Here is an 18,861-nt window from a genome sequence, read left to right as displayed (position 1 = left end):
TAACACTTTATGCAGGGCATTCATCAACTATAAGCCCAAGCGAATTTAGTAAAGTAAAGACTCAACAAATATCTTTTTTAAACAGACACAGTTGCCTGACGGATGTATCACACGCCATTAAAACGTAAGGGAACAGAGGGTTTTAGCAGAAGTAAGTTAATGGGCAGAAATAGTCTTTGAGATAACATGTTAGAGGAGTTACGTTTCCCTTGTAGTCTGCTCATTGAATTACGTTTCCCTTGTAGTCTGCTCATATTTGAAGTTATAGCGCAATTGTAAATGTCCTATTGGAGATTTTCATCTTTAGCAAATAACTATAAATAGCTAGAGATTTGGTGTATCCGGTGTATAGAAAATAGGGAGTGTTGATTAGCTATATACTATATCTTCGTGATACTCCCGAATGTATGTATAAATTCTTTTGCTTAAACTACACAAACAGATTTGTATTAATAAGTTGGTAACTGATATTTTAATATATTGTCTTGACATTTTTGAGAATAAAAATATAGGCTTCCGTGAAAATCTCTAATTAGACACTAATGTTTTTTTGTCCATAAAGACCATATTTAAATATCTGAAGATTATATTTGGTAGACACAAGATGGTCATATTTAAACATACTTAAAAAACTGTTTAAGCCCTTCTAAAGGCTAGATACATACATATTTGATTGCCAGATTTAACATCTAAAAGCCAGATTTAAACATATATAACTTGATTAGAGTAATACGATTAGTAAAATCACTTAGCTTATAGACACTTCAGGACAGACATAGCAAATGTAAAATACCTATAATACATAAAACACCAAACCATAATTTACAAATAGAAAAAAAAAACCTAATGAACTATTCAGAAAGACAAAGATAGAGGCACATTTCGTATGCCATAAGATAGAACTAATTCGTACAAGTGCTCTTTCTTCCCTAGTGCCATTAGAGAATGGAATGAGTTGCCTGAATTAGTCAGGAAAACCAACAACTTAGCAGAGTTTGTCATTGATAAGCATTGATTAACATGTAAGACTAGATTGACACGTGAAATGCGTAGAAACGTTTGTAATATATAAGATAAGATATCTGAAGTCCATATAAATGTAAGAGCCTTATTTAAACATGTTTGTATCTATGTATGCCAGATAATACCAGATTTAAGCATATTTGAAGACAGGTTTAAACGTATCGAAGTTCAGATTTTCATATTATATTAATGGAGCTCATTTGCCTTTACCTTTACCCTTAGTCTGTTGGACCTTTGTGGGACAATGCAAGATTTGTCGACCGTCTTTCTCAATTCCTCTGTCTTTTGCCTTAGTTAGAGCCTATTTCAATGGCAGTCCTGTCCATTTTTTTATGCTGCCCTCTCATCGCTTTCTGTCTGCCTCTTCTTCTTTTTCCTGGTACTTTTCCCTGAAAGAAGGTCTTTGCGAGCCCCGAAGACCTTGTAATATGGCCTTAGATTTTTTGCGCTTTTTTTACGATAGTTAGCAGGTCATCATAGGGTCCAATCGCTGCAGTAACCCTATATCTAATCTCTAGGTTAGTGATGCGGTCTTTCAATGGAGCTCATACAGTTTATAAAAAGTCCAGCTTGCAAAACACAAGTAAAAGAAAATTGTTTCCTAAGACAATTGAATACTCTGCAAGACATGTACGTTTTCAGACGTTCTGTCAGGAGTGACGTTTCTTATGCCCCGGCCAAAACATTCTGCAGGACGCCAAGGGATAATGGTGGCAGTCAGAGTTCAAATCGAAAACAATCAAAAAGACATTCCAGAAAGCTTACCAGTCACGTTGGCATGATCTGTGAAGACCCTATTCAGTAAAAACATAGTTTTTGATCAATTGAAGGAGATTTTAGATTCCCATATCAAAATGATTTATTTCCTGGAATTTAGAGCTCGATTAACCGTCTGTATGCTCACAGAGCTTTGCAAGGACGTGACAGCAGCTTAAGAGTTTCTTGTAGTTCCAGCTAGTCTACATTTCTGGTCTAAAAAGAACGTTACCAATCGATTTTTAATTTAAAAGATCAACATGTTTTATTTAGAAATGTCAAGACAACTTCCTGTTACAGGCTAGCAGCTTATTTTAAAGTCCTGGTTGGGAAGCACCGGAAGTCTACAGAACATGTTCGAACAAAGACTTTGACTAACTTTTAAAAAACCAAAGATAGGAAACAGCTTTATGTATATTTTTTTCCCAGGATTACTTTTATCTCCATCGAAACAGATAATTTATAAAAATTTTTTATTTCAAATTAATGTTACTATGCAATGACATAATACGAATGATGTTTAAATAGATACTCTTTGCGATCAATCGCATTCAATTCTAAGCTAGTTTCGACAATGAACGATCAGCATTTTTCTTTCATATCTATATCTATATCAATATCTATAATGTATTTCTTTTACACTTGATTGATCCTACAGATATCACATGTTGATCACAGAATGTGCATGCTGTTCCCAGACAGACCTACTGACTGAGTGTGGATACTATACTCCTCACAATAAAATTTCTTAAAACAATAAAGTAGAAATGTTCTCAAAACAAATATGGTAGAATCTATTTTGAAATAACAAAAGAGAGTCTTTTCTCGAAACAAATACAGTAGAATATTTTCTAGATATAAATATATATTAACAAATGTAGTAAAATCTGTTCTCTTTACAAAATAGAAGAATCTAATTAAAAAAAATATGTTGAGTCTATTCAGAAGACAAATGTGTAACATTGAAAACTAATGATCTAATCTAAATATATATATATATATGTGTGTGTGTGTGTTGAGTCTATTTACAAAACAAATGTTCAATATTGAAAACTAATGATCTAATTGTTTTCTCTGTTTAGGACTAGAAACTGAAAATCTTCCGAGAATTATGACCTATTTAAACCAGGAGTACATCTTGAACATTGATATCGATTTTATATATATCTTCAAGGGTAAATGGCAAGAATAGCAACAATATTGACATTCCAAAATTATTTCCCTTTTTTTTTCTCTCCCTTGGACATGACCCAAGAGTGACATCGATGGTTTTCCCCCTTGCATTGAGCGTGTTGTTTGAGAAAGGAGGGCAGTGACTTGTGGAGGTCTACAGACGTGAACATTTCTGGACGTATTGGTTTCTCTGACTTACATAGAACCACTGAATGACTGATAATTGGATGAAACCGACTTACAGTTTTTCTGTTCAGACTTACGGAAACATTATGTAAAAACTCATCTACTGTTAGGTCCGAAGGTTTATGTGGCCAGAACAACAACCAATCGCCTATACTTCTTCTTATTGATGATCCATTGTAGTCTGGGTGTCCCAGGGATGTTCTAAAAATCCCAAAGCTCAAAATGCCTCAAATTCACTGTCTTCACATGGAATCAAACTTGCCACCGCTCGGTTCGAAAGCCAAGAGGCCATCACATCCCCCATAATGAGATAGCATAGCACCTTTAGACGCTTTATTTTCTAATTGAGGGTTTTAAATCTCTTTTTAACTGGACTTTGCTGGGTTGGTTTATGGCTGATAGTGCCGTAGTTTTGGCAGAGTTGCAAATTGCCTTTCTTTGGCAGGGTGAAAGAGATATTATCAAGGACTTAAGCCGTTATCCTGACTACCAGATCCTGTTGCAAAAAAACAACAACAAGGTTACAAAGACAGTTTGTGTGGAAACACAAACTCAAAATAGGCCCCCGAAGTGGTCCGAACGGCAGGAAAAAAAGGCAGCTTTCAATATTTTCAGAAGAATATCGGTATTAAATTCTATCAGAAGTGGTCCACCCAGGCAGGTAAAAAGGCAGGTTTCAATATTTTTAGAAAGAATGTCATAATGAAATTCTATCAAAGGCAAATGACAGAGAAGAATGGAGAAAGAAGGTTGACAGATCTTGTGTGGTGCCCCAAAGGTCCAGCAGACCAAGGGATAGGTGAAAGTGAATGTGAAGTTAGATGTGAACCTGGCCTCTCTGATGCCTTATAATGAGTATCTAATTGATCTAATTGTGTTATAACCGGCAGTTCACGCGATAATATGATAAACTACTTATTAATTGTTGTTTTAAATTATGTCCAACTTATTTGCATAGTAAATAGATTTTTTCTCTTGAAAAAAAGTAAAAAAATTTTTTGTAAATGTAGTATTTAGTATGAAACAACTTACATAAGTAAGCAATACAGGTTTATACTATAAGTAAGCAATACAATTTTTAAAAAATAAAAAAATTTGATCAAAAATCTAAAACCATTTGCATAAATGTGTTAAAAACTGCTAGCATAATTGATTTTAAAAAGTAATATTTTTCGCTTTCAGAAAAGAAAAAAGTAGCCGTTGCATCAGAACTTTGAATGATCTAAAATATCATGATGTCCGATTTTCATTTTCTCTTCTGGTTTCTAAGATCTAAACGGGACGGACAGACGGACAGACAGGCCACACAAAACTAAAAGCGTCTTTCCGGGTTTTCACCTTTCGGGGGCCGCTAAAAAAGTGCGTTTATCATGGCTTCACCTCCAGCCTGTTATAAACTATACTAAACCGTCTAAAACCAATAGCAGACAAAATTATATCATAGGGAACAAGCGGACCTCAGCACAACAGAACAAATTCTAAAACTCAGGATACTCTGCGAGAAATAGTTTCACACAAGCAGAATCTCTTTCATGTCTTTGTTGATTTCAAGAAGTCTTTCGACAGAGTCTTACAATGGAGCACTCTGGGCGACAATGGAAAAGTACAATACAAATAAAAACAATTACAATCATCCAGAACCTTAACAAGCATGGCCATATCACAAGGTATATATGGGATATTCTGAAAAGTGATGCTATTATTGTTAGCACACTTTTATTTCTTAGTGGTAGGCACTACCTTTTGAAGATATTCTAGACATTCCTTCAGGAAAGGAGATAATTAGCAGGTAGGCATAGTCATGTGTAAATGTAGCCTTGCATATTAAGTAGAGACTTAGAAAGCTGCTAAGTCATTCGTTTTCTTGGCTGCTTCAGGCAACCCATTCAATGCGAGGTGACTGAGTGGTTAAGCGCTTGGCTTCCGAACCTGGGGTCCTGGGTTCGAATCTCAGTGAAGGCTGGGATTTTGAATTTCGGGATTATTAGGGCGTTCTGATTCCAGCCTGGATATCTGACTTGAGGAGAGTAAGGCGGTTGGTTAACCGTTGGCCAATGAAACGGATGACCTTAACAGCCTTAACATCATCTGCTATATATATAGAAATATCTGAAAGGGGAACTTTACGCTTTACTTTACCTCTATTCAATGCTATAATGACCAAGGGAGGAACGGGTACTTGGGTGAATTAGTTCCAGCCTATGAACTAAGAAATGTGCTTTTATTTAATTTTTTTTTTTTTTTTTTTTTTTTTTTTTTAGAATTTTTTTTTTTGGGTTTGTAAATTATGGTTCAGTGTTTTATCTATTATTGTTACTTTACTTTGTAGTCTTTTGTCCTTATGTGTCTTTAGATTTAGTGATTGTACTAATGGTGCTACACTAGTAGAATGTGAATGTTATACATCTCATGGCTCTTTTTTTTTTTGGGGTCTGTTCAAGTTCCTTTGTGGGATTCTAAACAGAGAATGAATACTCTATCATTGGTCTAACCTAACCAAGGTTACATAGCATTTTAGTAGTATGTTCCTGTTTGATTTGTAAACATCTTTTAATGAACACTAATAGTTTATTTGATTCTTGTTTTTATAATGCCATTAATATAGAGTTTCAATGTTTGTACTTTATATAGTTTTTTAATATAACACCTTGTTTAACTATGAATTATTTGGTTTGTGTAACTGGTTTACAATGATTTAGATTCAAAACCTTTGGATACTCCCTCTATAAGTTATTGAATATTATACTATTTTAAGTTTTATTTTAAATGTGGTTTTATTATTATATATTTTAAATATAAGTATTGTTGAATTCATTAAAAATATTGAAATTAAGCTCATTGGAACATTGGGCCTCAAACAGTCTGACAATATTAGAAATGTCAAGCTTTAAACTAGTCAAAGTAAGGCGTGGAATGCGTGGTCGAGAGGCTATGTATCCCTGAACTTGGCTTGGCTAGTCTACCTATGAAGGGGGCTCGAAGTTTGAAACCCGACTCGAGCAGAGTTGTGTTTACTGAGCGCATAAAGGCAGCACGGAAAAACCTTCTCCCAGATACCCCCTCCCTCCACTGGTCCACAAATGAGATTGGACCGTAGCGCTCTGAGCATGCTACAAGCATGAAAGTAGCGCTATATAAAAGCTATACTTTAATTTTTTAATGTCTCCTCTAGTGGCTACATTCAGTATATTTCTTTGCTTGCTTATTAAGTTTGTTACGCACTAAATCCAGTTAAACCATGTCTGTTCATGAAAAAATAATACCATTTTTGACGACAGTTTTGAAATTTTTCAGGAACATTAAAGTGCATCCATATCTCTGTTGTGCCTTCAATGTTAACATTCTTTTCACTGAATGTATAATTTTGTAAATCTAATTTTTTTTTCCGTGACTCAATTTGACAAAGTAGAAAACACCAAACTGTGGGTGACCAGTGGATTAAAAAATATACAGGTGCAGATATTAGAGAGGAAGTGGAGATGGATTGGTCACACCCTTAGAAAAGATACTACTAACAACAGAGCTAGACAGGCCTTAGAGTGGAACCCCAAGGGAACAAGACATAGAGGAAGACCAAAAAGAATGTGGCAACGCAGTATAACAGATGAAGTCAAGAGGATAGGAAAGAGCTGGGAAGCTATTAAGAAACTAGCAAGAGACCGTGGAGAGTGGCGTGTTTTTACTTAGGCCCTATTTTCAAGGAGGAACACAGAGGCAAGATGATGACAATGAACTCAATTTAAACATCAGTAACTGGTGTTTAAAAATTGTCATTTTTATTTAAATCTTTTGTAAGCCTTTTTCAAGTCATCGCCAACAGATGAATTCCTAAATTGTGTTAAATAGCTATACAAAACGAGCAATGCAACACCCTTTTCGAAATCCAGCAAACATCATTCCAATAAGAGTCATCGTTAATTGTACAAAACTGTTGAAAAATGAGCTTTTAGAAAAATGAGCTTTTAGAAAAATGAGCTTTTATTCGGCATGGGTTTGTATTTTATTTACAGTTTTTATAATAAGATTCAAATAGGAATGAAATGGTGGGCTAACATTTTAACAAGATGTTGCCTGTGTATCACAACTCGCAAGTTGAATAGGAATAGATTTGGATTATCTTTATCTATATTACTTATGAAGCCTTTGTAGCGTCCAACCACTGATGGTGCCCCATACGTCGCATACCATACCTGTATAATTTTGAAATAATATTTCATCACTAACCAAAAAGATCTTTTGTTGTCAAAGATACGTTTTTAACAGTTGTTGGAATAGGAAAAAAGTTTTTTAATTGTTCATAAATATTCTTAAATTACTTTTTGGATATTGCTCTATGTTCGAGTAGTCGACTTTGTTTCATGACCTCATTTGAAAAAATTGTCATTGAAAGTAAAACAGTGGAATACCTTTTAATTGGTGGCAATTCAATAAGGCTCCATGCCGTACTAGTGAATGCTCCTCACGACCGACTTTCTCAATGTTTTCATTGTTTAAAAAAAGGTTAGATTATTCTATTTGAATGTTAGATTTAGCGGGTTTTTTTTATAAATTGACATTTACATATTAATATATTAACATATTTAGATAAAATAATCTATAATCTAAAAGGCGTAGTTTGTTTATCAAATCATAAACGTTAACGCGCGCAAGAACTAGAAGAGACAATGAATAGATACCCTCCGAGTTTAACAAGAGTAAGAATAAAAAACATAGAAAAAAAAAGGGATTCCCGAACTCAATTTCTAACGTTGTCTCTGTTCTTAAATTAGAAGCAAGCTAACTCTAATTTGTCTATATATAGTTTGCCAGCGTTTATTTTGAAGAATTTGTTTGTTTTGTTTCAGTACACCTCTGGTTTCTTCTGCCATCTCTACGTCCCCCTACCACCCCATTGGCTCCAAGCTTCCCTCTACTTTCCCGAAATCTATTTGGAGGGGGGGGCGGGGGAGTATCTATATATATAATTCTCTTCATGACTCAAGAGTTTGGACAAGAAGTAAAGAAAAGATAACACCTTTCTTTCTAAAAGTCGGACTAGAGTTACCCCACGTAAAAAAAAGAGGGGGGGGGGGAGAACAAGTCACTAAATAGAAGGGAACGGACTTAACCATTGTGACCAAGAAGTCATGGAAAGAGAACAAGTAATCTACTCTGTATTCACCTGACAGTAAATAGCAGGGCCGAACTTAACCATTGTGGGCCCAATGCGAAACGGATTTCGCGGGGCCCAGTTTGGGTAGGGATACGAATAATAAGTGAAAATTAAGAGTTTGTATTAGAAAATATATTCCTCTTTGCATTTTATTCATTCTTTACTACTCACATAATTAGTTCACGAGCCTTGCGTGTAGCGAAGTCATACAGTATATCATAAGAATTCTGTTTCCTATATATATTTTGCAATTTCAGATTTCCAGGAGCTCCTGGTAAATCGACAGGAGGCCGCGGGAAATCTGTTATAAGTTTTAAAATACTTTAATTTAATAATTTATACACCTAGAATTAGCGCGGGGCCCACTGGAGTCGCATAGGACCGGGGTCGGCAACCTGCGGCTCGCGAGCCACATGCGGCTCTTTGGATGTGAAGCTGCGGCTCTTTCGTTAGATACGTAAATATTATTTATTTTATCGAAACATTTTTAAAAATAGTTCTGAATCGTTTAACGAGGATTAAGTACCTATTAGATCTCTCAGCCACTTGTACTCGCTGTTCACCACACCCCTCCGCCATTACACTCGTCGTTACTGTTTTCAGTCCGTCGGAAGCTCTCGGCGGAAGCTCTCGAATAACGCCGTGGTCGAATGTTTCTATGTAGGTTTTAATTCTCTTTGACGCAAAATAAATTGGCATCTTTACCACGTGCTTTGACTGTGACGTATAGTTTGTTGTTTCAAGTAAATGAGTTAGAAGCTACAAGTAATGCTAATCTGGCACGGTTTGCGGCACCACTAGAAATTGCACAAAAAGGCAAACCAATTTAGAGATAGTGAGTATGTCAAAGACTGCTTCCTACGTGCATCCGAAGAACTGTTTCGTGATTTCAAAAACATACCAGAAATCTTTAAAAAAATAAATAAAAGATTTGCCACTGTCCGCTTAAACAGTAGAATACAGAATAGCTAAAATGTCTTCAAATGTAACATATTTGGAAGATATTCTACTTTATTCTGTCTTATCACTTGCTATAGATGAGTTTTGCGACATAAAGACACGGCACAAGTCGACAATTTGGTCAGGTATATGTCTTCTGAAGGTCCAAAAGAAGAACTTCTTGGATTGTTACCGCTCTCGGGACAAACTAGAAGGGAAGATAGAGCAAATGCCGTGCAAAAATACCTTGAAGAAATTAAGATGGGTTTAAATAAAATCATTTAAATAGCAACTGATGGAGCCAGAAGTATGACCAAAATAAAAGGGCAACTAGAATTTGTCGGAGTGAAATAAACCACGAAAGTCTTACGTTCTCTCTGACACCAAGAAGCGCTTTGTGTCCAAACATTTCCTGGCGATACAGTTGAGGTCCATGAATTTGGTAATCAAGATTGTTAACAGCATTTTGTTAAAAGCACTTTGCCATCGCCAGTTTAAAGAATTCGTAAACATAATGGAGACTCAGTATTCCGAGGTCCTTCTTCCCAATAAAAAGCTATGACTTTCCAATGGTAAGGCGATTAACGTTTTGCTTTGTGCTTGAAGGAAATAAATACATTCCTAAATGAAAAAGCCATTAATCACCCCGAATTAAAGAACGACAAATAGTTGCACAAATGTTACTTTATGGTTGATATAACAGAGAAATTAAATGAGCTAAATCTAAAACTGCAAGGAAAGGAAAACACATCCTATGTTTTTGTAGAAGAATTGGTTTGTTTTGAAGAAAAATTAATTGTTTTTGCAGAGATATTCAGAGAGGTATGTTACTTAATTTCCATGTCTAAATCAGTATCGCGATAAAATCAGTTCAACGTTTGACAAGAATTTCTTCAGCATAGATATAAAAAAAATACAGATGAATTTGCTGACAGATTTGAGCAGTTCAAAACCAACAAAACCATTCTAGCATTCATAGTAAATCTAACACACATAATACCGAAATCCACATTGAGACATTAGGAGTTGATACTAGATCTCTAGAAATGCAATTGAACGATTTAAAAAGTAAAGCTTTGTGGGGTGGAAAATTTCCAGAGTTAAGTTGGAAGTGATGGAGGTCCAGAAATGTAAGTACATAACACAACAAAAGTGGACAGTTTTAAAAAGCAATGCCGCGCGTTGATTCGGCGCAAGAAATTATCTTCCAGATTGCTAGTGAGGGGAAGAAGTTGACATTTAGAGTGCTGACTTTCTTTGGATCGACATATTCGTAAGAGCAATTGTTCTCTTGCATGGATAGAATGAAAAGTCAAGTAAGTAGCCAGCTAACAAATGAAAATGTAGAATCGTGTTTGAAACTAAAAACAAGTTATGAGCCAAATGTATCCAAACTTTCTAAAACCATGGAAGTTAGTGTTGCAAATAAATGTTTAATTGCTTTAGTTGTTACCGAAATAAAAAAAAATAATTATATACTAATGCCATAAATATATTATCAAATTTGTTGTGAAAAACACTACTAATATAGGAATTTGTTTTGTTTTTTTCATTAAAAAAATAATTGTGTGAGTACTATATATAATTGGCAAGAAAAAACTTTGTGGCTCTTTAACAACTTTGAAATTTTGTAAATTGTTATTTTTGGCTCTTCAGACTCAAAAGGTTGCCGACCCCTGGCATAGGACGATAGGTTGCAGTGGCCTAAAAAGGGGCGAATGCTACACTGTGGGTCGAATAGTATTTTGTAATTTATGAAACAATTTTCAGTACATATCAAATGGCATGTAAATTAAAAGATTTGTTAGAGGATTGATTATATCATATTTTTGAAGTTCAGAAAAATGGTATTAAGAGTGTGCATTAAAATAATAAAACAAGTTTTTAGATACTTTGCTCCTCAGTTTATGTCCATACAAAATAAGAAGGATCTGTTTATAAAAATATTGTTTAAAAAAAAAGAAGAAAGAAACAGGCTACTGACCTTGTTATAGCTATGTCCGCCTTCTGAAGCGCGATCTGGCCAGCCCTCTGGGCCGATAGAACAGCGTTGTCTACCCTTTCCCGCAACTTCGAAGTTCTTATGAGAAACAATTTATTCTTTTTGCCAGAAGAGATGAGCACATTGTTTTTGTATTTGCCCTCTTCCCGGGTTCCATCTTTGAAAGTGGTGACGCCGTATCCGTACTTCCGGTTGTTGTACCACTCCCCTTCGTACTTGAGTCCGTCCGAGCGCTCGCTGATCCCGAAACCCGACCGCTTGTCGTTCTTCCACTCGCCCATGTACGTCTCGACCACATTGACGTCCGTGATGTCGTCCTGGCTGACGAAGCTCAGGTTGCTATCCGTGTACACCGAGGCCGTGGTCACGCCCGATTGGCTCGAGTCAGCGCTGACGTGGCTAATGTTGGAGATGGTGGAGCGCACGGAGCCGGTCTGGCGCTTCGGGGAGTCGTTGATGTCGCCCGTGCTCTTTTGCTTCTTCAACTTCAGCCCGGACATAAGCGTCTTCCTCAGGCTGGAGCGCCCTTGCTTGTCGAAGATGGAGCGCCGCCGTGTGGGGGGCGTCTCGTCCGACTTGGCCTTCAGGACGAAGCCGCCCCTGCTCTCGTCCAGCTTCTTGTCGCGGGACTTGACCACCAGCTCGTCTTCGTTTTCGGAGCGCAGGGAGGTCAAGGACGCCCGCATGGCCTTGGGTCGGTAGTGGGAGGCCAGTCCATAGGGAACACTCTGGCGGACACCATAGCCGTGTCTGGTTCCTCGGTACCATTGTCCTTGATATGTACCTGTCAAGGAAAAAAAAACTTTTTAGAGATAATGGAAACTGAAAGATTCAATGAAGCTACAAAATACTGAGATAAGCTTCATCTAACTTTAATAAACAATATCAATTTCTAAATATCTGGATAAAGGAAATGCAAGTTACAAATCTTGGTATTTACCAGGACAAGAAGAAAGTGTTATTTTTATTTAAAGACAAAATAAAATGAGCAATAAGGTGATTTGAAGAATAATGCGATGCCGGCTAAGAGCATTATTTTGCCTTTCAAGAAAAACAAACGATGACAAGTAAGAACAAAAAAAAAATATAATGTCGATGATATTTGTAAGACCAATATGCTGAAAAATGCAAAAACAAAGTCTTAAAATTACTCAGACAAATATATAATAGCATATTTCTTATTCCATAAGCTAGGACGAATTCGTACAAGTGAAAGGCCATTGAACAATAAAGTGAGTTGGAGACATCTGTACATACAGATTTATATAGTTTATAGTTCATTGGTTAATGAAAAACAAAGATCCACATTTCACAGTACAGAACGCTTAGAAGAAAGCAACGATTCAAAGTGAACGAGTGACTAAAAAAAAAAAAACATTGGCAGAGAATTCCCATTGACGGAGTGTGGAATGAAAACATTTTAAATTAACCTAGATCTAGGACCATTAACTACCTTGAATTGAGTAGCTTAGTAAGGTCTGTTCTAATTATAGTAACGGAAATTGGGTCAGCTAATTTGATTTCCCTTGACAGAGACTTTTGAATGAGACACGAAGACGGAGCAAGAACCATTTCATTTATTTCTGGAGTTTTGGCTATTTGGAAGTATTAGGTTTTGATTGTATTCTTTTCATCACTTCGTAGAGTGGGAACTACATTTCTAGATCTATTTATAATGTCCGTTTATCATACAAATACTGTTTCGCTTTTATCTAAACAAAGAAACAGACATGTAAACCTAGTTTCTGAATCATCTTTGATTGTTGGCAACATAAGAAAATAGCATGGGCGTAACCAGGAGTTTTTGTGGGGGGAGGTAGTTGTGGGGGAGTTTGTTTTTTCTCTCCTCACATTTATATATATGGTTTTTCAAAAGCCGTCACAAAATTCTACCCCTCCCTTTCCGGCTACGCCCATGGTAAATAGTTCTAAGATATGTTTTGAAATTTAGACTTCAACTCAAATATGACTTTTTGACTTCAACTCAAATATGACTTTTAGACTTCAACTCAAATATGACTTTTAGACTTCAACTTAAATATGACTTTAAGACTTCAACTTGAATATGACTTTTAGACTTCAACTCAAATATAACTTTTAGACTTCAACTTAAATATGACTTTAAGACTTCAACTAAAATATGACTTTTAGACTTCAACTCAAATATGACTTTTAGACTTCAACTTAAACATAACTTTAAGACTTCAACTCAAATATGACTTTTAGACTTCAACTCAAATATGACTTTTAGACTTCAACTTAAACATAACTTTAAGACTTCAACTCAAATATGACTTTTTGACTTCAACTCAAATATGACTTTTAGACTTCAACTTAAACATAACTTTAAGACTTGAACTCGAATATGACTTTTTGACTTCAACTCAAATATGACTTTTTGACTTCAACTCAAATATGACTTTTAGACTTCAACTTAAATATGACTTTTTGACTTCAACTCAAATATGACTTTTTGACTTCAACTCAAATATGACTTTTTGACTTCAACTCAAATATGACTTTTTGACTTCAACTCAAATATGACTTTTTGACTTCAACTCAAATATGACTTTTTGACTTCAACTCAAATATGACTTTTTGACTTCAACTTAAATATGACTTTAAGACTTGAACTTAAATATGACTTTAAGACTTGAACTCGAATATGACTTTTAGACTTCAACTTAAATATGACTTTAAGACTTGAACTCGAATATGATGGCTATAAACAAAAATCAAACTGAATGCTATAACCTTTACTCTTTTAAGATTCCTAAAAAGAAAATATTTTGTATAGTTGTCAGTGACATTTGTAATTCCCTGACTGTCACAGAGTTTCAAATGATTTGGTTAAAAAATTAAGGTAACACACACACACACACACACATACACACACACGAACGCACAAACGATATTATTTATTTATTCCAGAAAAAACAACAACTTTACAACTCAGTTAGATTTTTCAAATATGGCTTTTTAATAATATTTTTAAACGTTCTACAAACACAGACACATACAAAAACACACAAACACACACCGATAAAGGCTGCTCCAATCAAAAGCCTTGAAGAAGTAAGGACGCTCCCCCTTTCAAAAGAAAAGGTTACATTAAAAGGCGCATTTGCAAACAACATAATCAGGGGGGAAATGCGTGTGCATCTAAATAATAGTAAACATTAAAACCCAGATTTTTCCTGTACTTGCATCTACCATCACAACCAAGGCCGGCCTTACAAATTGCAGGGCCCAATTTAATTGATGCTTGTGAGACCCTTCTTATAAATTTTGTTAACATTAACAACTAGTACCTTTAATTAGATCATTATATCTACATTTATTATACAACGTGCATAGGAAGCAGATCAGACAGGCATCAGTGGGTTAATTAAAGTTACGTCAATCGTATAATATACGTGGCCGAGAGGCTAAGTGCGCTTGAACTTGGCTTGGCTTGGCTACCTAGAAGGGGACTCGAGATTCGACACCCGACTCGGGCAGAGTTGCGTTTACTGAGCGCCTAAAGGCAGAACGGAAAACCAACTCCTAGATACCCCCTCCCCCCCCCCCCTCTGGTCCACAAATGAGATTGGACCAAAGCGCTCTGAGCATGCTATAAGCATGAAAGCAGCGCTATATAAAAGCTATAATAATAATAATAATAAGTTAACCCTTTAATTCCTGTATCTTTAAAACTGTGGCAAGAGCCATGACTTATAGCCCTAGTGACATGCTAAATCTAAATTGCGGGGACCAATCGGTCAAATCGGCCTAAGGCCGGCCCTGATCACAACAAATAGACACACTTACTAGATAAGAAGAAAGTGAATAAATCAACGAGTCATTCTTGGTTTAAACTTAGGCTACTGAGGGATAAACTTGATCAACACATTTTTCGATGACGACATAACAGCTGTTTGTTTTTGTTTTTTTAATCCTCACACACAGACTAACACAACATTAAGAAATCGAGCAAAACAAAATTTTGTACTGCTTGGACTAATCACACTCCCACATCTCTATTTTGTTTTTCTGGCCGGCTTAAAGACAGTTCGACCCCAATAAACAAACTATTCGCTAACTTTTTTTTTTTAAATGACCACGAGTGATGTGTTTGTGTGAGCGCGCGAGTGTGAAAGTAGGCGCGGGCGTTTGTGTGAGTGTGAAGGAGTTGTGCTACGTGGGACGAGTAATCAGAAGAAATACAGGTTAGTAGTAAAATTCCTTTCAGGACCGAGGGCTGAATAGTCACGCTATGACGTCAATAAATGACGTCTGCTGTCTAGAGTCGTATGATCTGTAAGTACTCTCTTGGAAAGGTGAACAATAAAGTGTATAAACTGATGTGGGTCTATTTTGAAACGACTGTCAATGTTCACTAGTGTGGGCCTATTTTGAAACGGTCACGACTCCGTGAAACCTATTAACTAGGTTAGCGCGACATACTTTAAGACGCAGGTTCGATCAATGTCACACAGCCAGCTTTCTAATGTACAAGGAAAATCAATTTAGAAATCTATGCAAAGTAACAGTTCTGATTGAAAAGTTGAAATCACTAACATTTAGACCAGTGAAGCAAAACTGTGTTGAAACACAACTTTCGTTCAAACCAATCTTTTAGACAGTTTTTGTAAAGCTCACACATTTCTTAGTTCAACGTTTATAATAAAGATTATATTAACTCTGTCTGTCTGTCTGTCATAATTCTTTTACACGTTTTTTTCCAACTTCTTAATCTCTAATCAGGTTGAAACTTTGCACAATCATTCAATGTTGATAACACCTTATTAATCAATCAAAACATTAACCAACTAGTTAGTTAAATAATGATTAATAATAAATTATATTTTATATAGAAAAAGGGAAATACGTTCTGAAATATTGAGAGAAATGTCATAAATTGAGCGGTTCGTTTGCTTGTAAAAGCTTTGACTTTATTTTTATTAAAAGTATTTGTTATATTTTGCTTGTTTTATTTTTTTTATTATCAATCTGGTACAAGGGTTATAACATATTGTCCTGAAATAACAGGAAATCACTTTCCACACCCAGTCCGAGATTAGTAAAAATGTTGAATAATAATCGTAAAATCGACAACATTCGCTCTTCTAGTTCAAGATTTACGCGGATGTGGGCTCAGCCTGCGTCAAGAAGACCACTCTTACATCAAACAAACACAAAAAATTAAAATGAGAATTTGTTTCATTTGCCGATAAACTTCGACCCACTAGCCCCTGACCCTTATCAAATCTGCATAGCACGTGCTTTGATCTCTTCAGCTCAAGAAATCGTCCTTGACCTCCACTCTCCTTAAACCGTTCTGTTGGAATTTTCCAAGTAATAGCGTTAATAGCACCAAATCGAAGAACCAACCAGCAACCGAAATGTCGATTTCATTTTTCCAGTCTTTTTTTTTTTTTTTTTCTTATTTCAGGAGATCAGCGGAAAATAACCACATTATTTGTTCTCAAGGACTTGTTCCTGTCATTGGCTACTTTTACTTTTCAAAAGTTTTACGAAACTAAATATTCTAATTTTTACGGTGAGTTGTTATAAGGAGACAATGTCATGCATATTGTTGTACTTTTTTTTTCCTAGATCAGATTAAGTCCCTTTTGTTCCTTAACAAATTCTGCACAGAGTTCAGACAAAAATGATTATTTCCGAGAAATAAACATTATCGAAAAATACGGTATTGATAAATTGTTTCTATTGAATGTCAAAACAACAACAACAACAAAAAACATAAAAAGATACTTAAAAAAAAACAAGGCTTATATTAAATGTAATTTTATTCATTAGTTTTCACCAGTCACGTATATGTATATGTGCGAGTGGACTAGACATAATAAACATGTGCGATTAGAAATATTTATTTACCAATTGTTTTTGTTTAGCTTTTAGCTTTCTCAATCCTATCACTTGTCTCGGTGGTTCTCAACCTTTTAAGCTCGGCGACCCCTTTTTACATTCCCCACTCTGCGGCGACCCCCATCCACACAGCAATAGAAGAAAAGACAAAAACAATATTTTCGATGGTCTTAGGTAAAGGTAAAAGGTAGGCGACCCCTGGCAAATCGTCAATCGACCCCTAAGGGGGTCGCGACCCAAAGGTTGAGAACCCCTCATATTGTCTTGCCTGGAACAGTTGTGAAAGGGGGAGAGAAGAAGGGCTATCTTGGTGAATGTTTACAGCTTGGTCAATGATCTTTTTTTAGTAGCTGATTTAAAAATTGAAACAGTTTAAACTTGTAAGTAGGCCTACATCTGCCAGGGTCAAGTTTCGTTAAAGAGAACCAAAAGGGAAAAGTCATTGTAGTCCCTTTATCAGTGTCTACTGAGGAATTTTCTGGCGATGTGGCAGGTCTGCTGCAGTACCACCATCTGACAGGCAGAGAGAATCTTCTTAGGAATGTTAAGGGCCTTGAAGGTATCTGTGAAGTCAGTTGTCATTATCCCCTCGGTTGGTATAACAATAACTTCCATAATAAGACGAGATTCTGCTACTACGCACGCTCCATTGGCTTCCCGTGAAAGCGAGAATCGATTACAAGGTCGCCACACTTTGTCATTAGTGTATATATAACAATGAGATGCCCTTGTACCATAGCGAACTGATTACTCCATATGTCCCCCAGAGAGCCCTGCGCTCAATGGACTCAACGCTTTTAGTGGTGCCACGTTTCTCCCTCAAAAGCTACGGTCTGCGGGCTTTAACAGTGCACGGACCAAAGGTTTGGAACTCACTCCCATTGATCTCAGACAGACAACATGCTACACCACTTTTAAGAAGAATATTAAGACCTATCTGTTCCAAAATTTTTTATATTAGTTTGTCATGTAAACTATCGTGCTTTTGTTTGTAATGTTATTACAGCGCCTTGAGCCTACATTTTGTTTGTTAACAGCGCTTTATAAATAAAATTATTATTATGATTATAATTATTAATGGTGTCTCTTATTTTCTTTGTTTTTTCCATTTCATTTTTTCTCATATTATTATTATTATTATTATTATTAACTCGTTCTATTTTTTCTCCTTCTTTGTCTATGTCTCTGATTGTCTGTCTCTTTGTTCTCTGTCTCTTTGTCCCCTGTTTCTCATTTGTCTGTTTTGTTTTCTCATTTTTTTCTGTCTGTTTCTTTGTCTATCGCTCTCTCTCTCTCACAAATAAAAGATTCTAATTTCTTATGCAAGGACAAATATATACAAGTACTAGCTTTTGTCTGGAATGTCTTAAAAACGAGGCAACATGTTGTCAGAAGTTCTGAATCAGCATCTTCTACTGACAGACTTAGGATTAAATATTGATCAGAGCAGTGGGGTCTAAAATGTTTTGTTTTACATGTTTTTTTTGATGTTCCTTCAAAGTTAAAGATAATCTACATTCCAGCCCAAACTTCCCGCAGGACGACTGGGGATGGCAGCGGGCAGGGTATGAATCTGGTAACATGGAGACGACCGAACCACAGTCCAGCGAGTTTACCGCACGACCAGGAAGCCACCTAAGACGAAATCATTTCAAAAATACAAGAGCAAACAAACAAAATACCGAAATGTCTGAAGCTTTTTTTTTTCTCTGTCTATGTAGTCTCAAGGCCAGATTTACCAAAAGCTATGGCTTAGGGC

The 18,861-nt window shown here is 36.0% G+C and overlaps 1 protein-coding gene across 5 annotated transcripts in view; it reads right to left on the bottom strand.

Moving 5' to 3' along the window:
* LOC106067293 (junctophilin-1-like) overlaps positions 1 to 18,861 on the bottom strand; it is a 114,437-nt gene that overhangs the window by 12,628 nt on the left and 82,948 nt on the right. For all 5 annotated transcript variants that reach the window (XM_056036797.1, XM_056036801.1, XM_056036798.1 and 2 more), the window contains one exon: positions 11,214 to 12,015. In XM_056036797.1, coding sequence (XP_055892772.1) covers positions 11,214 to 12,015 — 802 coding nt within the window. The remainder of the gene's footprint in view (positions 1 to 11,213; positions 12,016 to 18,861) is intronic.

The sequence above is a fragment of the Biomphalaria glabrata genome, chromosome 7, assembly GCF_947242115.1.
Source record: "Biomphalaria glabrata chromosome 7, xgBioGlab47.1, whole genome shotgun sequence".
Taxonomy (NCBI): Eukaryota; Metazoa; Mollusca; class Gastropoda; family Planorbidae; genus Biomphalaria; species Biomphalaria glabrata.
This window is presented reverse-complemented; position numbering and strand designations above follow the sequence as displayed.